General features: G+C 40.2%; 1 protein-coding gene across 1 annotated transcript in view; it reads left to right on the forward strand.

Moving 5' to 3' along the window:
* LOC109383909 (unconventional myosin-XVI-like) overlaps positions 1-26,043 on the forward strand; it is a gene marked incomplete at its 5' end in the record, with an annotated part of 103,610 nt that overhangs the window by 16,259 nt on the left and 61,308 nt on the right. The window contains 4 exons of the mRNA XM_019644752.1: positions 3,208-3,304; positions 8,296-8,542; positions 10,439-10,710; positions 21,905-23,029. Coding sequence (XP_019500297.1) covers positions 3,208-3,304; positions 8,296-8,542; positions 10,439-10,710; positions 21,905-23,029 — 1,741 coding nt within the window. The remainder of the gene's footprint in view (positions 1-3,207; positions 3,305-8,295; positions 8,543-10,438; positions 10,711-21,904; positions 23,030-26,043) is intronic.

The raw sequence follows: 26,043 nt of genomic DNA on the forward strand, positions 1-26,043 counted from the left end.
ATGATTTTAGGGTCTGGCTTATGTTTTCACTGTCCTTATTTTCATCCTTGAAGACATTATCATCCATCTCATGACTCATACCAGGACTTCACAGTTCCTCATATTCCGTTTCTAATCTGAATCCACCTCCCCCCCCCCAACATCCCTACCACTGTAAGATCAAGGCCATCTCTTGATTTTCTTCAAGAGATATAAATATATATGTATAATGAAAAATATGAATGCACTATAATAAGAGAAATAAAGAATAATTCATAGGGTGCTCTGGGAACACAAATGAAAGTCATCAAAGCCTGACAGTAAGTGGAGAAATGGGTATCAAATCTCTAATAATGGAGGTGGGGTATGATTTTAGTTGTAAAGGATAAAGAGGGGTTGGCCAACCAACAAGCAACCGTGGTAGATCTTCCAAACCCAAATTGTTGATTGCATTGTATCATTCCTCCTTGCCAACTGCCTCCCAAAGCCAAGGCCAACAATTCATTCCCCAGAGAGTTTTCAAAAGGAACTTTATAGATTTCAAATATAATTTCAATAATTAGTTTTATAAAATTTAGATCCAATCCTCTTTAAGTCTTCTAGTTTAACTACATTGCTTATAGTGAAACGTCCGTGTTTTTTTTTTCTGAAATACTCTTCACAATGTGGCCACCAGTTATATGTGCAGCCTCTTCCCTCACTACTCTTCACACAGCTATACCCCGAGATGGTTTGTTGTCTTCTGCTCCTTGTCTTTCACATGCTAGTTTTTTCTGTCCCAAATTCAACTTTTCTTACCATCCCTAGATACCTTGGAAAATTCCTGCTTATCTTTCAAGACTAAGTGGCTGAGGTGGCATGCATCTCAGTGAACCCTACCTCATCCCGTCTTGACCACCTCTTCCTCTCTGATGGTCCTTGGAGATAACTCTGTCATTGCACTGAGCATGTGTTCTTGCTGGATTTGCTCACTGCTGATTTTCCCCAGTAAATTATGAGCTCCTTGAGGAGCGGGACCTCCTTTATATCTCTAAAATCTAGTATAATTCTCATGATAAACCTGCTGTGGTTTTTTTTGAATGGCTCCTAGAAATTTCTCTATAAGAAAACTTAGTCATGCATCCAACTCTCTCCTACCCAGGGTCTCCATTTATGTAAGGGCGTAGAACTAGAATCCAGCTCTCCTATTTCCATCCCATCGGCCTTCTCCTACATTGTGCTACTTTCGTATATTACTTCCCCTAATGATCATTATAGATTCTACCCATTTGTGGAGCATCTCTGGCTATAACTGTTTTAGCGTTTCATTTTGGAACCCAGGTTTGCATGAATTTTGCTTTTATGATTTAGTTTCCCACAATGAGTAACATACCACAGTCGGTGATGAACAGAAAGATGACATGCTCCCTCCCCTGTGCCTGTCTCACAGATTTGTTCCGCAGTGCTCACAGACAGTACCAACTGTTCTTCCTGTTGACTGCCAAAATAAGTCAACAGTCGGGAAGGAAAAAAAAAAAAAAAGACTGTGAATTATGGAAAATAACTAGGGAGAGAGAAAGGCAATACAATGGGGGGAAAAAGTAACAACTCTCTGTAGCCACCCACCCAGGCAACTGTCTCAAATTTCTGCCAAGTAAAAGAAAACTAAATGAGGAACATCTAGTCAACCAGAGGCCTGTAAAACAGGACAGCAGTTGAGCGCTTTTGCCATTAATCTAACTAACTAGCCTGACTGCCATAGTGCAAGATTCTCTTGCAAAACTGTGTGTTTCATTATGACAACAGATCTTGATAAGGGGAGAGTGAGATGGAAAGGTGAGAAGTGACAAAATGTTTGGAGTAAGCTCAGTTTCTGTATAAAAAGGTCCATAAACTGCCTCTGGCCAAGATCTCTGAAGTCAAGTCTGACCTATAAACTTTTCAGTACCTAATGGCCTATATATACATGCAAGCTCCGGGTGTCATTGTGACGTATGACATAAGCTGCTCGGTGTGATCATTTTAGTGTCCCCAGCTCATGGTTGGAAGCACACGTGTTCGTCTTCCTCTTATTTTAACGTTGTTTGCCTCCAGTGCTGCGAATATGATTATGAACATATCACAAGGTTTGCCTAAGCAGTATTTCTTCTTTACCTCACAGAATATCGCCTCCGAGCTTCCAAAGCACTTCATGTATTTACCCGGCATTTCTGCAATCATTTATGTGCTTCTCCTAAGCGACTGGGAGCACTTACATTGTGAAGGGCATGCCTCACACTTACCACGGTCCTGTGAACTCTTAGAAAATAAGCACAACACGCAAGGAAATTATTTTAAAAAGGCATGGATGTGGCTTATTGTTATGTGTTTTGAAGAATTTTCTTTGGCAGCTGTCTTCATCAATAGCAGCAGGCTTGGACTAGCTTGCATACCACTAGCGCTTTTCATAGAAACTCATTTGGTGACATGCTAAAATTTCTTTTTAAAAATTCTAGAGAAGAATGTTCATTGTATACAACTGTTTATGCAAGCATTTAGAAGATTATTGCTCATACGTGGCTTTGTTGAGCCTTTTTACTTTGGTGCTGTTGTTCTATAATTGCAGTTGTAGACATTCAATTTATTATAACCTACAGTATTGTAGAAAAAATAATTGAAATGAAACAATTTTGTGTGTCCGCATTGTGTTATATTATTTTATTATTATTATTATTATTATTATTATTATTATTATTATTAGTCGTCTCAGGTGTACAAGGCAATGTAATAGTTAGACATTTTCACCCCCCACAAAGCGTTTTGTGTTGGTCTTTTGGGGTGGTTTTTTTTTGTGGACCCAACCTCCCTACTTTGAGTTGAGGACAGAAAGGGATCACAGAAGAAAGGTAGGGGTCTGGCTCTGGAGTGTGAGAGTGTATTTATGGGAATGGTTTTATCTTATGATAGAGAGTCAAAGTCAGTCAGTGATTTGCACTGCATGCTATGACCACAACTGTAGTGTGTGGTCATTTGCAGGCGTTGATGACAGTGTGTACACACAGAAAACATCCTTGTTTATTAGAACAGAGCCTTTGGGATTGTGATTAAATGTAATAGTGTTAAAAATAATAAGGAAGATGTACTGGAATCAATTTTGTAAGCTTTGTTTCCTCTAATTGTCTTCTGGAAAATTCTCTTTCCTGATGGTTTTCCCATCATCATTTTAGCATCTTCATGCTGTTAAATGTTTCCCTGATGTTTGCATTTTAGATGGGAGCCCGAAAAGTGTTTCTAAAATACTGGCATGCCAACCAGCTCAATGATTTGTGCCTACAGCTGCAGAGAAAGATCATCACCTGCCAAAAAGGTAATGCACAAACATTTCTAGCTTTTCTGAGTTGTGAAATACAAAATCATTGAATGTACCCCAAGTTTAAATGTCAGTGGGATCTACATTTTTGTGGACCACTCTATCCATTCCATGACCCTGCATTTGGGGAAAGGGTTTTCAGGAGTTTAGGAAGTCCTGTGCCTTCGTTTGCTCTTCACCTGTCTCTAAATCACTGTATGTAGACTCCGCTCATGCTTTATTTGGTAGTCAGCCTATATGAAATTTTTACTTAAATCACAATTTGGAAGAAGGGTTATTCATATCCTATAATTTATACATCTTCTACCTTGCAAATATTCATGTTTGTTAATCCTGATAAGAAGAGTGTAGCTTTGAACCCACAATGGGGGTAAAAAAAACATGTGGCACTTAGGTCCCTCTATAGAGCCAAACCCTTAGGCCAGTTCAGTCAGCACCATCAGTACACTCGATTTTGGAAGACTGGAACAGCCAATTAGCCAAACTACATTTTATGTAATTCTACATATGCCATGGAAAAATCCTAGCTTTATTTTCCTGTGTGGAATGATGATAATATTTGGATAGCCGATAGCATTTTTTTTTCATTTTAACTTTGAGAAAGATTCCACTTCAAATAGTTTTCTCTTATCAAAACCCAAGTGCCCATCAAAAATGGGTACATTTTAAAAAATCATAACTATGCCTCACCTACAACACATAATAGATTTTTAATTTGCTTAATAATTTACTTTTATACATATATATAATTTTTTTTAAAGAAAGGTAAAAGGGAGAAATTCATCTGTATGATAGTGTTTGGTAGAACTTGTCATGAGATTAGTTCTCTGATATATTTGAAACTGTTCAAAGCAAGCAAAGCACCTCATAGGAGGCAGAAATTGGTTTTATTCTGTTCGTACTTCTTTCCATTTCAGCCCCTGTGGGGCTCGTCCAGGCATGCCCCTCATGAAATTTCCAATGACCCGTTTTCTGATGATAAGAAATTCTGCTTCACTCTTGTCCCTCAACAGTCTCATTCAGAATTTAGCAAGTCCAGTCCAAGTAATGCTCAAAATTCAGAATCTCATTCCAAGTAAAAACGTCCCTCTTGGCAATCTCAGGCCTGCAGGTGGGCATTGGGTGTGGTCCTCACCCCTGCCTACTCAGGTGCGAGCAGACCCTCCGGGGAGGGAGAAGTGAGAGCACAAGGGCAGCTCCTCTGTTTGACCAGCACCTGTGTACTCTGGCGGAGCAAGCAAGTGTTCAGTGCGTTTCAGGGCTCATCTGTACTACCCACCTGAGAACTGGAAAGACCTCTCCTTTAGATGGTTACTTGTAGTCCCCCCTCAGCCCTTGGGCACCCCATGGACACTCCCTGCCCCAGCCTATGTGTTCTCTAAGAAGAAGTCCAGGCAGGCATCTCTCTCTTGAAAACCATACCTGGTACCTGAGAAACACACTCTGGAACCCTGACAGGTGCATCTGCGCCCAACAGAGCCACCCTGCATTTAGTATCTGGTGGCACCATCAGCTCTCTCAGACCTCACAGTCCACTATGTCCTCTACACTCCAGAATCACATGGCAAGCTGTCTGGGTGGTCTCCGGAAGCGACCTTCACCAGGCTGGAAGTTGGGGGCAGTGACAGGGAGCCTCAGGTGAAAGAGAGGACCCACCTTCAACTCTCAGCAATTCTTGCTTCTCTGTGGGTAATGATAATCTGTGTAGAGACAGGCTGGGGACACAGGGCTGTTTGGGACCACGCCTTCGCATTCCCTCTTTGTGCTATCAGCCCTGACAAACCAGCCTCAGCACCACCTGGGAGATGTTAGAAAGGCAGAGTTTCAGGCTCTAACTCAGACCTCTTGAATCAGAACCTCCATTTGCAGCCTCAGCTGAAACTGGGATGGGAAGAGCCCCATTTACAAGACTAGTGTTCTAACTACCTAGCTGTAGAGCCAACTGAGCATCTCATTAAACATCATAAATACACACACACACACACACACACACACACACACACACACACACACATAGAATGGGGCATCAAATTTTCCCAGAAATGTTCCTTAAATATAATTAGAAGAATGTGTGCCCTGTCTTTCCATCAGGGGTGCTCACCAGAAATCTTTCTTCTATTTAGTTTCAAAGATTAAGTTGCTGTGCCCTACTGACCTGAAGCAGAAGAAATGAGCTGAACTCTCGTTATCTCTTCACCTCTAAAGATAAAAATGCAGAATGATCTAAAAAATGGCATCAAGATAAAAATCATAATTTCATATTACATAAATGAAATAATGGATGTAAAAGCATTTTTAAAATTATAGGCTCTTAAATGCAAAGTATTATTGATTTTTATATCTCTTGGAACAGTTCCTTCAATACTTTTTGCTAGTATGAAATTTACTCAAAATTTATGTAATCTGGAGTCATTTCCAGTTTTTCAAGAGTTCTCATTTTTTCTTTGTAAATGTTGGAGGAAAGAAAGCTGTCACTTTTAATCTTAAATGTAATCACTTTAATCTCAAATTATTCCTAATAGAAGTTTCTTTCTGACTATATATGTTCATTTTGTCCTGTATGAAATAAAATTTGAAGGCTGTAAGTGTTCTGAATTGGCAGAAAGAGAACAAGGATCAATATATATTTGTGGCAAATGTATTTTTATTAGTTGTCCCTTATCAAAGATACCAATTTTTAGCAACTGGTATAACCTTTTTAAATAATTTTAAAAAGCTGCTAGTATGAAGTGTAAGAAAATGGTGTCCTCTGGATGTGGGACAGTAGATTCCTGGGTGAATGTGAATACAGTGAAGAGCTGTCACTGGTGGTCACAAGAGGTGTGGCACATCCACATCAGCCTTCCCTGTATTCCAAGAGAGAAAACATCTTGAATATACCCTCACCTTCATCCTTCCAAAAGTCAGTGATTCAGGGGTTTTTTTTTAATGTAACAAAAATGAGCAAACAAACAGGCCAATTTAAATTCTGCTCCTCTCTTCCAATTTGCCCATCGCATGGTGAATGCTTCTGCATTTTATTCCATGTTTTATCTTCCTGGAAGTCTGGTTGTACTTTTTTCAATTTTTCCCCTTTAGATTAGTTCAGCATGACTGTTTTACAGGAAACTCAACACTGCTGCGTTCCAAAGTAACTAAACATTTAGTATGGCCATCTGAAAAAAAAAGCCATAAGCATTTTAGATGTCTGCATGTGACTTGCCTCTGAAGACATAATTGTGGAAAGTTGTGTTCAGCTTCCTACCTTCTGATCAAGTAAAGGCATCAAAGTGAATATCATAGATAACCCATGCATTTGTTCTTCTATAGCCATGGACTATTTGAAGGGACTCACTGTTTTACAGGCTTTTTTCCTCACCTACCGATGAGAATAAAGTATCTTCGCTACACACATTGTGTTTCCCTGAAATTATAGATCTTCCTATAATCTGAACAATTCCTTCTAATCTTAGAAACTTAGAATCGGGAAGGGGCAGCATCCTAGAGTCAAAAGGCCCGGATGGGGTTTCTCCACCTGCACTTGTCCACAGCATCCATGAGCAGGGCCATTTTGCTCTTGTGAACATGCTCAGGGATAAGGAGCAGAGTCCCTTTCTCACGAGACAGCCTGATCCATTTACTCATTGTTAGAAAGTTCTTTCTTTAGTGGTTACCCGAGGGTAAGGGTGGGGGTGAGGGAGGGAGAAGAGAGTACAGGGGTCAAATATATGGTGACGTTACGTAAGGAGATTTGACTCTGGGAGGTGAACACACAATGCAATATACAGATGATGTATTATAGAACTGTACACTTAAAACCTACATAATTTTATTAACCAACATCATCCCAATAGATTTAATTTTTTTTAAAAGAGAGATCTTCCTCACACTGAGTGCAAACATGCTGCCCTATGACAGCCCGACTGGTGACCTGTTCTCTGCAGAGCTACAGATCGCACCCATATGCTCGGAGGCTAAGGGGATGCGTTTGGCCTGATAAGCGCCGAGACTTAAATCCTGACTCTGCCATTCACTGGTTGTGTTTACTTGGAGGAAGATGCATTTAACTCAGAACAGGGATTTCCTAAAATATTCTAATCTCATATTGAAAAAGGATACCTGAATTCAGTAATGTTAATACTAAGGGCAAAAATCCTTCACCCGAAGGAGATCATCAAAATATTTTTATAGTAAGGCTTCCACACTATAATAAGGCTTCACTGAGCTTCTCTTGCTTTGTGTACAAAATGGAGATAATGGTACATTAATTGCCACTGAGTTTGGGCACTAAGTGATGGAGTAGAGTGCCTAACACAGGGAAGTGCCTTTAAATGGTGGTCATTATTTTTATTGTCAAGGCTTACTTATGTCCGGACATATTAGCAATTTCAAAGTGTGTTCACTCACTTGTTTCCACACCAATTCTTACACATTTTTCTAGCCCTGCTTTCTCAGAGAGCAGAAAGGATATCTTATATTTCTACACTCTCTCTTCCCAGAGTCTTATACGCAGCGTTAGTTTCTCTAGGAGTTGAATCACAGTCCTGTTAACAATATGTGCATGATGTTTTCCAAGACTAATTCCAGGAGCCTCAGATACTTTTGTTATAATACGATATAATGGAAGCTAATCAGTGCATCCCAGAATGGTTCAGCTGGAGCCACACCCCCAGATTCTCTGGGGTTTAGGCCTAGTTCTTTCCCACTGACTTTAGTTTAGTCTATCAGTGTCCAGCCTCTCTTATCAAAACAAGTGTGGAAGCCTTATTATTATATTACCTGCACAATATCATTCAGTGTAAGGATTTGTGCCTCTGGTGTTATCATTGCTGAATTTAGAAATCCTTTTTAATACAAGATTAGAATGTTTTAGTAAATTCTTATTCTGGGTTACATATTTTATTTTGTAGCTGCACAGACAAATGTATTGTGACTTTTGTTTGTGTGCATCTGGGTTTTTTGCTTGTGCTCCTCTCACTGACCCATGATTGTGTTCTTTTACATGGAAGTTATAAGAGGATTTCTAGCACGCCAGCACTTGCTTCAGAAGAGAAGCATCCGACAGCAAGAGGTCACGTCCATCAACAGCTTTCTTCAGGTAACAGAGGACATGGGGCTGAAGACCTATGATGCCCTGGTCATTCAGAATGCTTCGGACATTGCCAGAGAAAATGACCGGCTCCGGAATGAAACAAATGCTACTTACCACAAAGAGAAGTTGGAGGCCAGGAACAAGCAAGAAGAAGGAACCAAAAGGTAAAGGCAGATAGTATGCAACTTTGGTTACCTATGTAATTGATCCAGTGGAGTCAAGAAAGTTCCCATAGCCCTTAATGCAAAGTTCAACCAAATATGACAGTAGTTACAGGAATAGGCATGTACGTATGATCTACTTGAAACCTCCTAGCAATCTAAAAGGGTGATTTCCCTGTGCTTTCTTTTCATGAAATAAATGCTGTATGTGTTAGTTTAGTCATATAAAATAATTACTGCTATAATATTTCCATCATCATTCACCACCTCAAGCACAAAATTTTAAGGCCAAAATCTAATGTTTGGCTTAGCTGGGTTTTTGACATCTTTCTACAAATGTCATGTGATTAAGGCTGCATCATAGAAGTGTCTGGAAATCTGACCAAAAACATGGAGAAGCTACTCTGAAAACTTAAAAATAGTGAAATCAATAAATGGTTGTATAGGTATTTCCCTTTAGTAGAGTGTCACATCTTTTTTGCCAATAAGGTAAGCTTTGGGAAAAGCCTCTTATTTTACAGTTCACTTTAGAGGCTGATCTTGAAATAGAAACATGGGGACAACCTGGTCCTTCTCCATTTAATCACTTTTGTCTCTCTGTGAATGATGAGGACACCTGTGATTCACAGCGCCCCCTCCCTGGGAGGGCAAAGACCCAGGTCTCTTGAATCCTAATTCACTGTCAGGGAAATCTTTGCTTTTTCAAAGGATCTTGGTGATATCTAGGTGTTTCTCACTGAAAATGACCCCTTCACATTGATTGCCTATGTCAAATGATTTTTTTTATTAAAGTGGCAATGTGATGTGTCTCTTGCTAATTAGCTTCAAATATCACAGTGATTAAATACAGAAAAAAATCCCTTTCTATTGAAAACTGTAATTAAACATTACAGGGAAAACAAATTATCCACTGAGTGCCATGCTTTCATCTTCAGCTAGTTCATTTTCTACATGGGTGTCTGGCTCTGCCTTGCGGTAGATCTCAGCCCGGTTGGTGCTCTGCCACACAAAGATATAATTATAAAAACAAATGTTCAGAGACTCCTTGTAAAATGAATGCATTGGCATCTCACTAGTACATGATTACAGTGACATGTGAAGCCAGAAGGATTTTTTTTTTGTAAACCAGATAACTATTACTTTTATATGACTTCAAGAATAATATTTGTTATTTTCTCGGCTGGAGCTAAACAGCCACCCCAATTTCTCAATTTGATGATGTGTTCATTTGCCTGATATAAAATTAAGTGAAGAAGTATTTGTCTATTTATTTATTGAATACCAGCAGTTCACTTGGCATTGGACAAACAGATGGAGTAACAGAAGAAAAATAATAATTCTGCACATAATTAAATAATTGCCGATGGAATTTAAATGGTAAGGGAAAAGCAGAGATAAAAAGAGAAGAGAAAATGTAAATCTTTCATAGTTTAAGTACATGCTGTTTTGCAAGGGGAAGTGATGATGAACTCCCAGAATTTGATGCATCAGTAACTCTCTATTAAGATGGATTCCCCAGAAATTATCATTCAGATTGAAATTCTGTGGTTTATTTTTTTTTTGCTTAATAATCAGAGTGTAAAAAATTCATTCAGTGAATGCCTGATAGAAGCTGTGGCACTCCTTAAGAAGTGTTGCATTTGTGTGAGATATTTTTTTTCAGTAATAATGATGCATCTCCAATGTGCTCATTTATCATAAAGCAAGGGCTGGAAGGATGGGGCAACTTTCTCTAGATGTGCTGGTTACCAGAGTGCTACAAGTGCATCCTCCAGCCTCGGCAGGGAAGGCTGTTTACCAAAAAGCCATGATTATGTCTGCTTGAGCAGATCCACTGTTACCATCTGAATAATGCATCTGGGCCTCTCTGGTGCTGTTTGTGTTTTGTTCCCCCTGAAGAGCTGACGACAAGGGTGGACCTAGGCATTTCCACTGCAGCTCCGTTCCAGGCTCTGTGGCTGTAGACAGCCTGGTCCAGTCCCTGGCTGGCCCATCTACCCGGTCTCCTTCTCTGCACTCTGTGTTCAGCCTGGATGACAGCGGTGGCCTCCCATCACCACGGAAACAGCCTCCGCCCAAGCCAAAGAGGGACCCCACCACGCGGCTGAGTGCCTCCTATGAGGCTGTGAGCGCCTGCCTGTGGACTGCAGCCAAGGAATCATCGACTGAAGGTTAGCCACAGGGAAGGAGGAAACCAGCTTGTTGGGTTATTGATGCACTGACTTCCGGTTTTTGAGTGCCCCGTGGCGGTATTGCTACACTAATATATTTTTAATAGGAATAAATCCAATTGTTTGCTTGCCAGCAGCTCTTTGATCATTAAATATAAACAATATTTATTCAAATCTCTAAGCCTCTTAGGAAAAAGCTACTTATATATCATTTCCTTAACCGCCACTTCCACATTGAGTAAGGAGCCTCCGACCAGAGCAATTCAGAAGGTTGTTCCCTAGTCCATGTAAATTTTCACTAAATAAACTGCTAAAAAAAAAAAAAATCAGTCTTCCCTATGATCACAATCTAATTAAAAATTAAGCCTGTTTTATTATGCACTATGTGAAGCTATTCACTCAAATGAGAGTCATGACATGGCAAAATTCAGTTAGTGCAACTTTTGGGATGAGATAACAAGTTTCTGCATCCATGGTCTAGAATTATTTATGCAAAAAAGGGAAAAATCACAGTTTATTCTCAATCAGATCGCTCATAGATTGGTTCATGAGGTCATTGTTATTTAATTATTAATTTTTAGGATTGTGAAAAATAGAGGAAGTACTTCTTTGTAGAACATTTGCTAATTTCACAGATTTTATTTATCACCCACTGAAAATTCTAGGCCAGGGGGATACACAATAAGTGAAATGAACAAAATTACCTTTCCTCGTGGAGTTTGCATTCTAGTAGAAGAAGACACGAAAAACAAGTAAATATATTAAGTATCTTAGAACATGTTGCTTCAGAGAAAAGTAAGTATGGTAAGAGATGGTAGTGTAGAGTGGGGGCAGGATTCAAATTCTACGTGAAATGGTTGTGTAGATTTCACTAGAAAATATTATCTGAACATAAAATGGAACACAGTTCCTTCAGGAAATAAATGAACTAGAAAAACACAGGGAAGCCATAAGCTCATCTTTGGGAGGAGACGGCTGACACCAAAGAGAAGGTGGCAAGACCATGGGCTGGAAGCCTGGAACAATAGGTACACCTTAATTATCTTCAAAGATGCTTTTTGTTGGTTTCTTTAAGAAAGAATAGATTTTTAGGAGAATTTTTAGTTCAAAAAAATGCCGTTATTGTAATGTATGAGTCATGTTACAGTAATACTTAGATGGAGACGTAGATGAAATTTATAACTTTGAGAGTCCAAGTATGTGTTTTTAGCATCAAGGGAATAAGGAGAACAACAGAAGGTGGAAAAGGACATTAGGAAAATCATCTAGAGACATGTCTTCAGGTGAATACAGATGTGAACATAGATATAAAGCTGGCACAGAGCCTCCAAAGAAACAAGGTGTGTTCTCCCAATGTACACAAACTGGAAGAGGCTTATAGTCTAAACTCATTTTAAAGTCACTCCCTGAGAAAGTAGAATAAATCGCATTTCCACCATTATTACTTTTAGACCTCTATTCTGGATTTATGGTACAGATCTCAAAAGGTGTGATTGAAATAAAAGGAAAGATTTTTATGGCATCTTGGAAGAGGAAGGATAGTGTCTAATAGGATAAGACTAATGAGATGGAGAGACATGTAGTCAAGACTCAAAGTAGCATCAGAAATTGGAAAACCAATACTAAACAAAATTGAAAATTGCAGTGTGTATAAGATAGAACCCCATCCAAATTGGAACAAGGCAAACCAGCTCTGTACTTTTGACTAAGTAGGCCTCAGAATAGCCTGTAAAGCCCAACATCAGTTCTCATTTCTGTGCATATTAGAAGACCAACTCCCCTGGAGTTGAGATTTTGGAATATCCTGGTGCCAAGGAGTCACACCATTGTGAAAGAAGACAACAACAAAATATTGGGATAAAGTTGAGCTTCTCGTATGCTCAGCAAAAACAAAAATGTCCATAAGTTATTCAAAAACCATAGGAGACAAAAAAAAACAAAACCAAGTCATACCTTGGTTTGCGAGCATAATTCGTTCCAGAAACAAACTACTCGTATTGCACGACATCGCTTGTTTACCACGTTAAAATGTATTAGAAATGTTTGCTTGTCTTGCGGAACACTCGCAAACCAAGTTACTCGCAATCCAAGGTTTTTATATATATATATATATATATATATATATATATATATATATATATATATATATATATAAAATAAAATAACAGAAAAAAAAGACTAATGGAGAAAAAGCAAGACCACAACTGTAAAATTCTGAAACTCCTTACTACTTTGGGAATTCACAAGGCTCTCAAGACTTACTGTTTAAAATACATGATGTGATTCATTAGACTTGCAAGATTTTTATATAAAATTTAAGTTCTGGAAAACTAAATTCAGCTCACATATGATTAAGGTCCGTGTAGGTGTCTCCCCCACAGATAACACCCCAAGTGAACTCACATTTTGGAGGCGTATAAAAGGGCCAGTCCATACATCAGTTCCCTTTTTATCATCTACAGTATGTATTCTTTCTTAAAATTCATGATTCCTAATCCTGATGACTTCCCCATCACCACCATCTCTCCTACGGCTGCAAATGAATTCCTGCATTTCAGAAGATGCTTTAAATGTATCTTTAAGAATAAAAAAAAATCAGCCTGCTTGATGGGCTCTAGCAGGCATGCTCGTCCCTTTTTGTAGCATTCGGAGTTAGGGGCCAATGGAGGGGCTTAGTCACTCAGGCGGTCAGGGCTCGGCTTTCTAGTCCGTTATCACGAAGGTGGCTAAACGCTGTGATAAAACAGCCGTCAGCAGTGGCTCTGGTCCCCTGTATGCCAATATGACAGGAACTGAAGGTGTCCAAAGGAGTAGCCACTAGTAATGTGGCTATTTAAATTTAAGGTAATTAAAATTAATAAAACTTAAAATTCAGCTCCTCGGCCATCAGTCACATTCTAAGTACTCAACAGCCACCTATGGACGTTCCCATCATTCCCGGAAGTTCTGTCAGACAGCACTGATTCTCAGAGCTTCATGTTTTCACCACAGGGGCACTACAGTAAGTCCTCACTTAATGTCGCCCATAGATTCTGTGACTTTAAATAAAACTACATAGAATGAAACCAACTTTACCACAGGCTAATTGATATAACCAAGAGTTAAGTTCCTGTGGCATCTCCTCAACCTTGTACCGAAGCAGGTCATATGAAATTACGTGAGTCAAGGACCTGCCATACTTTTTTTGCACCTTGTTAGATGCCACAAAATTATCTGCAAAAGTTAGGAAGAAAATTTGGTCACTATTTAAAATGCTCTGTGAACCCTGGTTTCAGAAGAACAAGGACCACAACTGAGATCAGCTTATTATGTGAGCCATTCCTTTTGGCCTATTAAAAAATAAGTTCAAGTTATTTTCTTTTACAAATAAAGCTGCTGATCAATTCAGAAGGTTATAGAGTGAAATGAGATCCGGTTGGAGAATGAAGGCCAAGAATCTTAGAGAAATCAATTAGTAGGTCACATTAAAATCTTAATTTTGTGGCCAGTCCTGTTCTATTAACACATGCCTTTCCTATAGGGTTTCTTGCAATAAACATGTGGTAGTAAAGAGAGGTAGGATAGAGGACTCATTTTTTTTTTTCATTACCTTTGTGCCTGAAAAACTTGAAACACTTTTATGGGACAGTAAATGTTAACACTTGTTTTCAATCTATTAACAAGCTAGAGCCAGCTATTTGAAAGTACTGTTTTTAAAAATCGGGGGGTTGCTCTTTACAAACGGTAACTAGGAAAGGAAGAGTAACAGCCTGGCTTCTCTTTCTCTTTCCTAGGGAGCTCCCAGCTCCACTGCTCTTCCCCAGCATTGATTCTGTAAACCCAACTTGCAGGCTTTCTCCCAAACACAGCAGTAACTGGATGGTGAAATGGCAAAAGATAGGCTTTTGTGGGGCCGCTGTAGCCTCCATCATTGTACCATCTGTGATGTGACATCCATAGTCACCCTCCTTTCAGACTCCAGCAGCCCATTCCATATAAATAACACCTTCAAGAATCCATTTTTTTTAATTGCTACGCAACTCCATACTCAACACAACCCAGCTTATATGTACAGATACAATAAGGGTCCAGCCATGTGGCTTAATTTGGAAATAACGTTCTGTTTCCTTTCTGTTTTCTGTCTTATTTCTATCTTTATTCTAGACAGCACTTGGCACACAGTAGGCACTCAATAAATACTTATCAAAGAAATAAATGCTATACAAACATATTTCTTCGGGCTGCTTTCATTAAAGCAGAATTAGCTTCCTATCAATAAATCAAAATGAGCACAATTTGACAAGGTTCAATTTGTACCCTTGAAATTTGTCAGACTTGGTTTGACAACATATTTTTGAGCAGAAGCCCCTTTATAATATTTTTTTTCTATTACCTCAAATTTGACAGAAATTAGGTCTTCCGTGAAGACTTTGCTGAGGATGTGTTACTGGACATAATAAGAGAACATGACTACATGTTTCACAACTTATGACGCATTTGTGCATTCAGCACGTATTAATTTAGTGAAGTCTGGAGCTTGGCTCCTCCCTGAGGGCCTTGGAGGCCAGTGGGGGAGATAATTGGGCAAACAAGTTATGAGATAAGCAGAGTAATGGCTGAGAACAGCATGGCGTGGAACACAGAGCAAGAGGGGCTAATCCTTGCTGGGAAGTGAGGAAGAGTCTAGAAGGACATTTAACTGGCATTATGCATGTGGAATGCAGTCCAATGGGTAAAGATGGGGCAAGAACAAAGGTAATGGGCTCCGCCCACCAAAAAAGTTACATAACAAAGCTGCAATATATCACATCTCAGTAGAAGTCCTTTTTGTCCAATTTGTAGCTGGTTGTAAATTGATAGCTATACTTACTCATGTATGCAGCCGGCCATCAGCCAAATAGCCTCCATTTATTTAGGAATCTTTTATGTCCTGTGCTAGGCACTTAGTTTTCTCTAAAACTAGGCAAAATCACTCTGTAAGAACTGGAATACAATGGATACATACACATATATACAATTTTTTTTTTCTGAACAAGCTTTCGTTCCTTTTTTCCCATAGATTAAATATATGTACGTATCTTGCTCTCAATGAGAATGGGGACCAATAACGCGGGCCCTGCAGCAAATGATAACTTAAAAGTCACCCAGCATGCCTTAGCAACAAAGTCAATGGGCAGGTATTTTGTACAAGAAAATTTTTATCTCCTAACAGAACTTGAAATAACACAAGTCCCTAGATCGTTGCACAGTAGCTCAGGTAACAGTCGAGTCTATAAAATGGTGAGACAGCTCGAGAATGTGGGGTTTAATGCTTAAGTTACCATTGGGACACCAAGACTTGCCCTAAAGATGATCTGTGACCATGAAATGTCTATCTCACCCCATCTCACTGACATTGTCAAGTAGTCGCAAGATTTTACCCTTAGAACTAAATCTTAGAACTAAAATACATTGTTAAGAAAACTGTTAATGTAAATTCATTTTTAATAACCCTTAAATCCATATTTTCAAATGAACTATTAGCAAGCCCTTGTGTGGACAGAGAGAGAGAGAGAGAGAGAGAGAGAGAGAAATGGCCATAAAACCAAATTATACTTTAATTCTGTAGCTCTGGTGTTTTAATTTTAGTTTATGAAGAATGAAGCTTTCTAGTTCCCACCCCCAGAGATTATAATTTAGTGGTTATGGAACACAGCAGGATCTGTGCTATCTACGTTCTCAGTAAAGCATCCCAGGTGATTTGTTATTGCTGAACCCCAGACCACATTCAAAGGAACTGTGTTCTATCATTCATGATTAATTTCTAATAAGATAATGATGAAAACAGCTGACACTTATTGAGTTTTATTATGTATTGGGTATTATGCTAAGTATCTTCAATCTTAGAACTACTCAGTGGAGTGGGTTATCATCATGACCCCTCTAGAAATGAGAACATTGAGTCAGGGATCAGCATTGTAACCTGTCCCATGTCACTCATTCAGGGCAGTCGGATTCTAGAGGCCAATCTCTCAACTGCCTCCAAACTAAATATGCTACTTTTATTTATACTAGTTTAATATAAAACCAAAAAGAAAAACAAAAACAAACAACAACAACAACAAAAATTACCTTTCTCTGCATCTAAAGCAAACCTTGAGGGACTATGATATCAGTCATCTATTGTTGCTTAACATCTTATCCCAAACTTGACTTAAATAAAATACCATCATTTTATTGCCATCTCTCAGGTTCTGGTTGTCAGCTGGGTTCATTTGGGTGGTTCTTATTCAAGTTCCTTCATGAAGTTGCAGGTGTGGCTGGAACCATGTGAAAGCTGGTAACTCACATGTCTGGTGCCCTAGATTTCTGAGGACTGGGACTGCTTGGTGGTATCTCCACATGGTTTGTGCAACATGGCAGCTTCAGGGTAGATGCACTTCTTCCAGGGAGAATCAATGCATGAAAGGCACATGCTCCAGGAAGGAGGACACCTGACAAATGTGAAATGCTATGTTACCTTTTATGAGCCAGACTTAGCAGTCATGCGGCATGACTTCTACCGCGTTCCATCCATTAGGCAGTCCCAAAGGTGCATCCAGGTTTAGGAAGGAAAAACAGATCTCAGCTTTCAATAGGACTGGAAACACTATTGTGGCCAGTTTTTGGAAAAATCAAGTTACCTCAGTCCAACTTCTAGACAAAACAATTCACATCCCTCCCATCGTTCCAATTTTTTTAGTATATGTGCTGCCAAAGCAAGCACCACATCCCTCCCATATACAAGATACACTCACCCCTCTCCCAAACTCCCCCAAAGCCTCATTCCATCATCACATCAAGCTCAGGTGCAAGGCCCAGGTTTCATCATCTAAATCAGATCCAGGTATCCTGGATGCTCAGGTAAGGATCCTTAGGTGGACAGCTGCTCCAGTATTGCCCCTGTCTATCTGAAGGCAAGTTACCTAGTCTCCATACAGCCAACATATGCAACAGGATGCCCCTGGTCAGAAAGGGGGCAGTCGGGAGGCACACAGCAGGCATGTGCACAGAGCGGTTCTGACCAACAGCTGGGCACACGTTGCCTGTGGTTTGATTAGGATTTAGTCCTGGTGCCTGGAAATTATTTCCCATGGCTCTTAGGTCCATGCCCTGGATTCTTGGCTCACCTTTAAATTATAATTCCTAATCCACAAGAGGTAACATGTTTGAGGCTGTTGGTTCTCTCAGCCTGCTTCGTGCTCATAAAATGTTGAAGCACCGGAGCCTCTTCACTCTGTATTGACTCTGCTCCTTTCAGTGCAAGCTGATCCAGTCCCTTTAAAAGCTTCATGAGTTTCCTGTGAATCAGTTTATAATCTATTCCATTATTCAACAGCCACATCCACAAATCTCTTTGAGGTAGTCTCCACTTTGGGCTGTCTGCAAGATTTCTGTGCAGCAACACTCTTATTATTCTTAGAAGTTCTGTGGTTTTGCTTCTTTGAAAAGATCTATGAAGCAGCACCTTAACTCTTTCTAAGGTCTTAATCAAAGGTTTCATACTCATGATCTTGACTTCATCTTTAGATTCTGCTGTCCTGAAAATGCCCCAGATTTCATCTCTGCTTGAGAGTTATTTCTTAACTTCAGAATTGTTTGCCATCAATACAGCCTGGCAGTGAGAAACTGTTTCATTTTCCAAACCAGAAAATCCAGGCTTCTTTATAGTTAATAGTTCTTTCTTCAGCTTACCTCTTTACTGTAATGTTTTGCTATAGGCAGCTATAAGAATCCAGGAAGGAGATTTTACATTCTGCCTGAGAAATCTACTTAGCCAGTTCCCTATATGTGTGGTAATTCCCCCCCCCCCACATTACTGCAGATGACAGTATTGCTAATCTTTCCACAGTAGCATAAGAAGGGTCATGTTTCCCCCAGCTTCCAGCATCTTCCTCACTTTCTGTAAGCCTCACCAAGAACTTTCTTTTTATTCATTTATTTTATTTTATTTTATTTTTTAGCTGAGCCATCCTGCCACCTGTTGGCAGCTCAGCAGCAGCTCAGCTCTAGCTGGGAATTGAACCAGTGCCCCTGTTGCTCAGAGCTCACACTCTTGAGCGAGCTCTTAACCAACTGAGCCACTCGGCCGGCCCTCAAGAGCCTTCTTTCTTTTTTTTTTTTTAAGATTTTATTTAGGAATTGGGGGAGGGGAACAGCATTGGAAAATCGGGGAAGAGGAACAGACAACTTGCTGTCCTTTTGTTCTTCAGTCTAGTTGTGGAGGATGTCGCTTCACTAGCCCATGTTGGTATTGTGATCATTGCGCTCTTTCCAGGTGAGGCAGATCGGTCGCTGGCAACTGGACGGCTGCTCACGGGGTCTTTCGGCAGCTCATACCAGTCGCCAGTCACTCACACTGGCTGCCGGCCACACACACAGTAGCTTACAGGAGCCCACTGCAGCAGGGGCTGCAGCCTATGCCGTCGCCGGCAACTCATGGCAGCCCAGCTCCAGGTCGAGCTGTTGTTCACCATCTTAGCTGTAGAGGGCGCAGTGTCACTGTCCCTCATGTGGGATCTGAACTCAGGCCCTGCTGCTCAGAGCAGGCATCCCAAGCCAACTCTTAACCAATGTGCCACTCGGCTGGCCCCCCAAGTGCTTTCTTGATCATGCTTCTGCTAACATTTTTTTTCAAGACTTGTTTAATTTCCCAAAGCTACTGCCACTCTTTTAAAGTTTTGTTGTTGTTGTTGTTGTTTATAGTTTTTATGGTACTTCTAGGTACCAATATCTGTATTAATTGTCTGTTGCTATGTAACAAAGCTCTCCAAAATTTAGTGGCTTAAAATACCAATGATTTTATGCTTATCATTGTCTTATGGTTCTAGTAGTTGGCTGGGCTCAGCTAAGCTAATATCTCACAAGCTTTCTCACAGCTGCAGTTAACATCTAGGGCTGGAATCATCCAGACACAGTTCATTACCTTTCTGGAGCCTGGACTTAGGAAACCCAGACACCTGAGAGTTGAAACAGGCGGGGTCTTCCCGCATCTCTCTTACCTCTATGTGGCCTCTCCACATGTTCTCCACAGCATGGGTGCTTCAGGGTAAACAGCCTTCTCATGTAGAGATCAGGGCTGCCAAGACATGTGTCCCATGAGTTCAATAGCCAGGCAGAAGCTATTTGCCTATGATCCAGCCACAGAAGACAGGCAGTGTCTCCTTCCCCATATTTTATTCGCCAAGGGCAATCAAAGAGGCTCTCCCAGTGTCGAGGTTCTGGAAGGGCACCTGGGGCTGAAAATATTGTTGAAGCCAGTTTGGGAAAATACAATCTGCCACAAATCCTTTAAATTATTCAAATCTTCAGAACAACTCTATAAAACTAATGTTGAAATTTTGTTTGGTTCATTAACTTTCTAGGAGAAGCTTACGAGCTGCTATGATTTAGCACAATGAAAGCCTTTGGAATAATGCTTATTAATTACAGAATTGTGTATTTTGATATTTGCTGCTTTCAAAAGTTGGCTGTTTTGTGGAACCCTGTATAATACTGGCTTACAGAGATGCCCACTGAGTTAGAAAATTAACTCTGTTCTTCTCCATTCTCATTTGGATGTCTTCCATTTGTTTCATATTTCCAATGTGCCAGAACCTGAGCTAACACTTTACATACAATATCTATTTTATACCTCTGAGATAATTATTGATATCATCATTTTATGCATGACTATACTGAAGCTTAGAGAGATTTTCCCAGGTCCTCTTTTAAAATTACAATTTGTGCCATTGCCCCTCCCTCCCCACCTCCCCACACACACACACATACAATTTTGTGGCCCCTTGTCATGGCCTGTTGTTTCTCATCCTCACAGCATGTGTCATGTTCTAACATGCTATAGAATTTACTCATTTGTTTAATTTACTTTTGTTTTTATTGTCTGACACCCTCCCACTAGGAAAGAGGAAGGTAGGGAACATTTTTTTCTATGTTCATTAATATGTTCCGGTAAGTACTGGTTGAATGCATGACTAAATGAGTGAATGCATGAATGAATAGTCGTGCTGAGATTTGAATCCTGGTCTGACTCCAAAGCCTTAATTTTAACCATTATACGTTATTATCTCCTCAAAACTGGGAGCAGAGACTGCTGTCATATGTGCAGTCATAGTGAGAGGAAAATCTGGTTGCTTTAAACAACTCAGGAACTCAACAAAATTAGATGTATTTATATTGATAATTCCTACAGATTAGTAAAATACCAAATTAGTGAAATAGTTCAAGATTTTTGAGGTTTTGATATGTCAGTAAAACTTTATGTAATTTTCTAAAATTAGCATCTCAGTTTTCAGAGAAATTATGTTTAATTTAAAAACTTACAATTTATAGTAAAAATATGTTAGAAAAAGAAGTCTTTGAATTTTTTTAACTTAAACTTTAATAAGTGTCTTAAAGTCATACCTAAATAGTTTTTGCTGGCTTTTTCAAAATTAGTTCTTACTAATAATATGCTTATTTGTTTTTCTAAATATCTCCCCTTTTTTCAACTTAAGAAGTTTCCACTTTAAAAATTCTTAGTGAAATGTTATAGTCTTAATTTCCCTATTAAATATGCGTTTCTGTTAAGGATTCAAATATACTAATTAATTGTAAAACTCACCCTTGGCATCATTTTAATAACCATTGTTTAAAGAAATAATAATATCTAAGTATATAGGTGTTTTGTTTTGTTCATTTTATACCATTTCAATAATCAAGCTTACTCATTTCCTATAGGAAACACCCATATGCCACTAACATGCTAATTTGCTTGCTCTCCCTACCTTTCTATTTTCTCTTCTCTAAAATCTTGAGGACCAGAGCAGCCTACAGTTCTTTCACACTTGTATCAGGCCCTAAGAATACAAGTGTAAATAGGTTCCAGCAGCTGATCTGAAGTGTGCTGCATTGCCAGGCACTTCCCATTTGCAGGTAGCTGACAATCCAGGGCTACCTTATTATCTACCCAACGTCTCCTTCAATGGGTAGAAGTTGCCCTCCAGCTCCGAGATCAAAACTCTTTCTCATTGGCAATCTTGAAGTGTATCCTGAGCCGGATGCCAGAGGGTGGGGGGTGCAGGTCTGGTCCTCTCCATCAGTTAGAATAAGAAGGTGCAGCCTAGGCAAAGGCAGCTCCAGCCAGCCCCTGTCCCCATGATGGTCTGGCCCTGGGGTCTCACTAACACTTCCCATTACTTCTTTGTCCCCCCTTCAGTTCTCACCCGACCCAGACCACACAGTGATGACTACAGCACCATGAAAAAGATTCCTCCTCGGAAGCCAAAACGAAGCCCCAACACCAAACTCAGCGGCTCATCCGAGGAGATCTCCCGCGCTGGACCAGGGGCTATGGGGGCCCCGGGCATGCCGCGCAGAGCGGCGGGCCTACAGTGTTCCCCAGGGGCTGTGCCGGGGGTCCTTGCGCCCCCCACGCACTCTGAGCTGGAGCCTGAGCCCGTCTACATCGAGATGGTGGGCCGCACAGGCAGCCCCGACCAGGCAGAGGCCGTATACGAGGAGATGAAGTACTTTGCACCACCAGAGGAGAGTAGCGGTCCGAGGGTGGGCACCTGGGCGTCTGCATCGACCCCTTTATTGTGTGAGGGTCGGAGCCCCATCACCTTGGAGGATAGCGATGTGAGTGGCCATATGCCCGGGCCCTGCAAAGACACGTGTGACATTCCAGCCCCCTTCCCCAACCTGCTCCCTCATCGTCCCCCACTCCTGGTGTTCCCCCCAACCCCTATCACCTGTTCCCCCGCGTCTGACGAATCACCTTTGACGCCCCTGGAGGTGAAAAAGCTGCCAGTCCTGGAAACCAACCTCAAGTACCCTGTGCCGTCCGAAGGCTCGAGTCCTGTGTCTCCACAGTATTCCAAAAGTCAGAAAGGCGACGGTGACAGGCCCGCGTCCCCCGGCCTGCCTGTATTTAGCGAGTCCCACAAAGTCTCTCCTCCTCCTTCACCACCGCCTGTTCCCGCGCCCCTGGCAGCTGCCCAGCGGCCGAACACGCACTTCACGTTCCCACCTGAGACCTGCGTGGTGAACGCGGCAAAAACAGCCACAAACACTGATCTGCCCAAAGTGCAGCACAAGCCAAACTCTGCTCCAGCCGCAGGTCCCTGCAGCTCTTTCTCCAAGATTCCTTATTCCCCAGGGAAGGCGGCAGGTAGAGTTGACCATAGGAAGGCCAACTCCAACTCCTCGTCTCCAGTGCCCTACAGCCCCCCGAACTCCAGACCTCTCAGCAGCCCCCTGGACGAGCTCACTAGCCTCTTTAACTCTGGAAGGAGTGTGCTTCGGAAGTCTGCCGCGGGAAGGAGAATCAGGGAGCCTGAAGGTAAGCACAATAGAACATGTCCTCCATTTGTGCATTGAGATGGCGGGCTGGATGGAAATGTACACATATACACGTATGCATATATATGTAATTTAAATAACGTTTGAGGTGATCGTAGTGGTCATTCAGAGAAAATCTTATGCAACCAATATGGCCAGGTAGGTAAGAATGAATGTTTCCATTTTGCAGATGAAAGCTCATGATATAAAAATACATAGCACTAAAACTGGATTCAATGTATTCTTACGAGTTGATAAGTATTAGAACAAGATTCAGTTTTAGCTACTAATTCTTTTTTTATTCCATAATACTTTCTTAGAACATGGAAATAGTATTTTTGTAACATTATATTGTCAATTGCCATTTGATTTACAGTTCACCATTAACTCCTGTCTGTCTTCTGTCTTGCTGTCCATCTCACTGCCACTCCTGGCTTCTGGGATGATTACCTATTCAGTTACTACCTTACACATAATACTTCTCACCTTTATATTGAGCCGAAGGCATGGTTTGCAGCTGACAGTCCACTCAAGTGAGCTCAGCAGCCAGAGGCTGTTCCTATATAAAAATAAAAAAAAAAGAAAAAAGGAAGAAAAGAAAGAAAAAGTGTTTATTTTGTGTCTCTATAAAAGCAGACTGTAGCTAGCAAAAAAATCTTCATTAAGAATTTTTTGCCAAGCTCTTGTAAGCAAACCACACACTACTTCATTCAGATGAGGTTGCCTTCGTGCTCTAAAGATGCCCGTTTGGCAGATTTTCTAAATAATTATAAAGAATGTACTCATCTTCCAAAAAATGGCTTTTATACAAATCCAAAATATTTCCCAGTGTTCTGTATTTGGGGGCAGAATTGCATTAATATAAAGCATCTTCTCTTGAAGGAAATTATACCAGGTCCCTTTAGTTAAGATGCTATTAACCTGCGGTAGACGACAGCTATTCGTATCTCACTTTACAGAGATGGAAAACTTCAAGGTGAAAAGGTTAAGTACCTTTCTTAGGGTCAGGTGGTAGGATTGGAAATAAAATTTTGACTTATGATAACATTTTATGTATGAATTAACCTGCTCTTTCTCCTAAAGAAAATACATAAATATGTTAACTTTCATCATTTGATTAGGAAAATTATTTTGGGTTCAAAATCTCTAGAAAATCAAGGAAGCAACCTGAATAAGTGAAAAGTAGGTCAAGGTAAAGAACGCTTAGCAAATGAATGAATAACCTACTCCCTATTTATTCTTCAGACAAATAAGCTAATTGTTTGTTTAGCGGACAATTTCTTCTCAATTATAGGCCATTAATAAATGAAATTGTCCTTGTGAGAGAATGTTTGGATTTCAGAAGTCGTATGTTTCATTCCAAGGAACAAAACATAATCTAAGAGAAATGCATTAAATGAACAAATTAACATTTGGTTTTAGAACCAAAAGTTGATCAAAACCTCATAAACCTTTCCTTTGATTATGCATGGGAATTGGGTGAATTCTTCTTGGCTCTATTCAAAAAAGTGAAGTTAATGAATTTCTAGACAGCCCTCATCATTTGGAAACTCCTAAGTCTAGGGCTCAGAGCATAGTGAGAATTACAGTGAGGCCTCTGGGCATGGTACATGCATTTGCTAATTGTATTTCTCTATGGCGGCACTAACCAGTATTTGAAAACACATCAAAACCTCAGGTACAATATTGTTAGTTCAACTCTAAAATTATGAAACATCTATTTTTCTACTGTGGGCTTTTACAAAACACTTTTTAATTTGAAAAGATTGGTTTAAGCCAATGATTTTCTCATAAATACATGAATTGGCAACTCCTGTCCCAGCACAGTAGCTATAATAACGGAAAACTTAGCAACATGAGACTGAGTCATCCTCACACACCAGATGACAGGAGTTCCAACTATACAGTTGAGAACTGTGTGATTCTTGATGGTCTGTGATATGGGAAATAAGTTTACAGGTTATTATTATTTTTTTTTAGACTGTAAAGGGGGCTAAAGATAAGATGTAGAAGAAAAAAGTGTTAATGCTGGAGCTAATCCCTGGAGCTGCTTATATGTCACTAAGGTTTACACAGTTTGATCCTGAAGTCAGTCATCCATTTTCTTCTGAATGAGTTGAATGACTGTTATTAATGACTTGCTGTGGTCTTGGGACTTCTTCCCTTTAAGGTTTTAAATCTTCTACTTTACCCGTTTTACATTTAAAGATACTCTTCTTTTCACCTGAAATGGTTTTCTTACCAAATAATCCAGCGGGTGGCTAATTCACCCTCAAGGCACCTAAATTAATTACAGCTCATTTCTTGTATGGTTGTTATGAGAGGAAATTGTTCTGCAAATTTGGAAGGAGGGTTCCAAATGGTCCCCTCATGTCTTTGGAAAGTGACCTGGAGGAGGTTAAACTGCTCATGATTACCCTGCTATAGGTATTTCTAGTTAAAACATAAAGTACGGTGAGTTGAGTATAGGGAATGAGATCCTTTGGTGTGTAATTCTGTTCCCTCAGTACTCCGTAGACTTAGATGTAAGATTTCATAAACAGCATGTTCCTTAACACAGTCCATTTTTATAGACTCTTGGATATTCAATTTGAAGCATACAAAGTCACACAAATTCTAGGAGTCCAGGATGCACGTATAGACAAAACGTGACTGTGCAGATGATGGATGTGGCTGCAGCCTGAGAGGAATGATATTAGCAGCAAGGAACTGTCACGCTTACTATGCTCCAGGCATTGTTCTAATAACCTGTTTAATTCTCACAAGACTAAGGAATCTGTTACTATTATCTCCATTTTACAGATGAGAAAACTTAAGTCACAGAGAGATTAATCAACTTTCTCAAAGCCACCCTGCTCATGAAAGACAGAGAATGAGTTGAGCACAGTAATTCTGTCACCAGTGGCTATTCTCTTAGCTACCTGTACAGTGGTGCCTAGGACTGCACGGAAATAAAACAAACAAAAACAGAAGATAAGGTTTTAAAAATTCATATTTGCTCACCTGAGGTGCACT

The sequence above is a fragment of the Hipposideros armiger genome, unplaced genomic scaffold (assembly GCF_001890085.2).
Source record: "Hipposideros armiger isolate ML-2016 unplaced genomic scaffold, ASM189008v1 scaffold_91, whole genome shotgun sequence".
In the NCBI taxonomy this organism is placed as follows: Eukaryota; Metazoa; Chordata; class Mammalia; order Chiroptera; family Hipposideridae; genus Hipposideros; species Hipposideros armiger.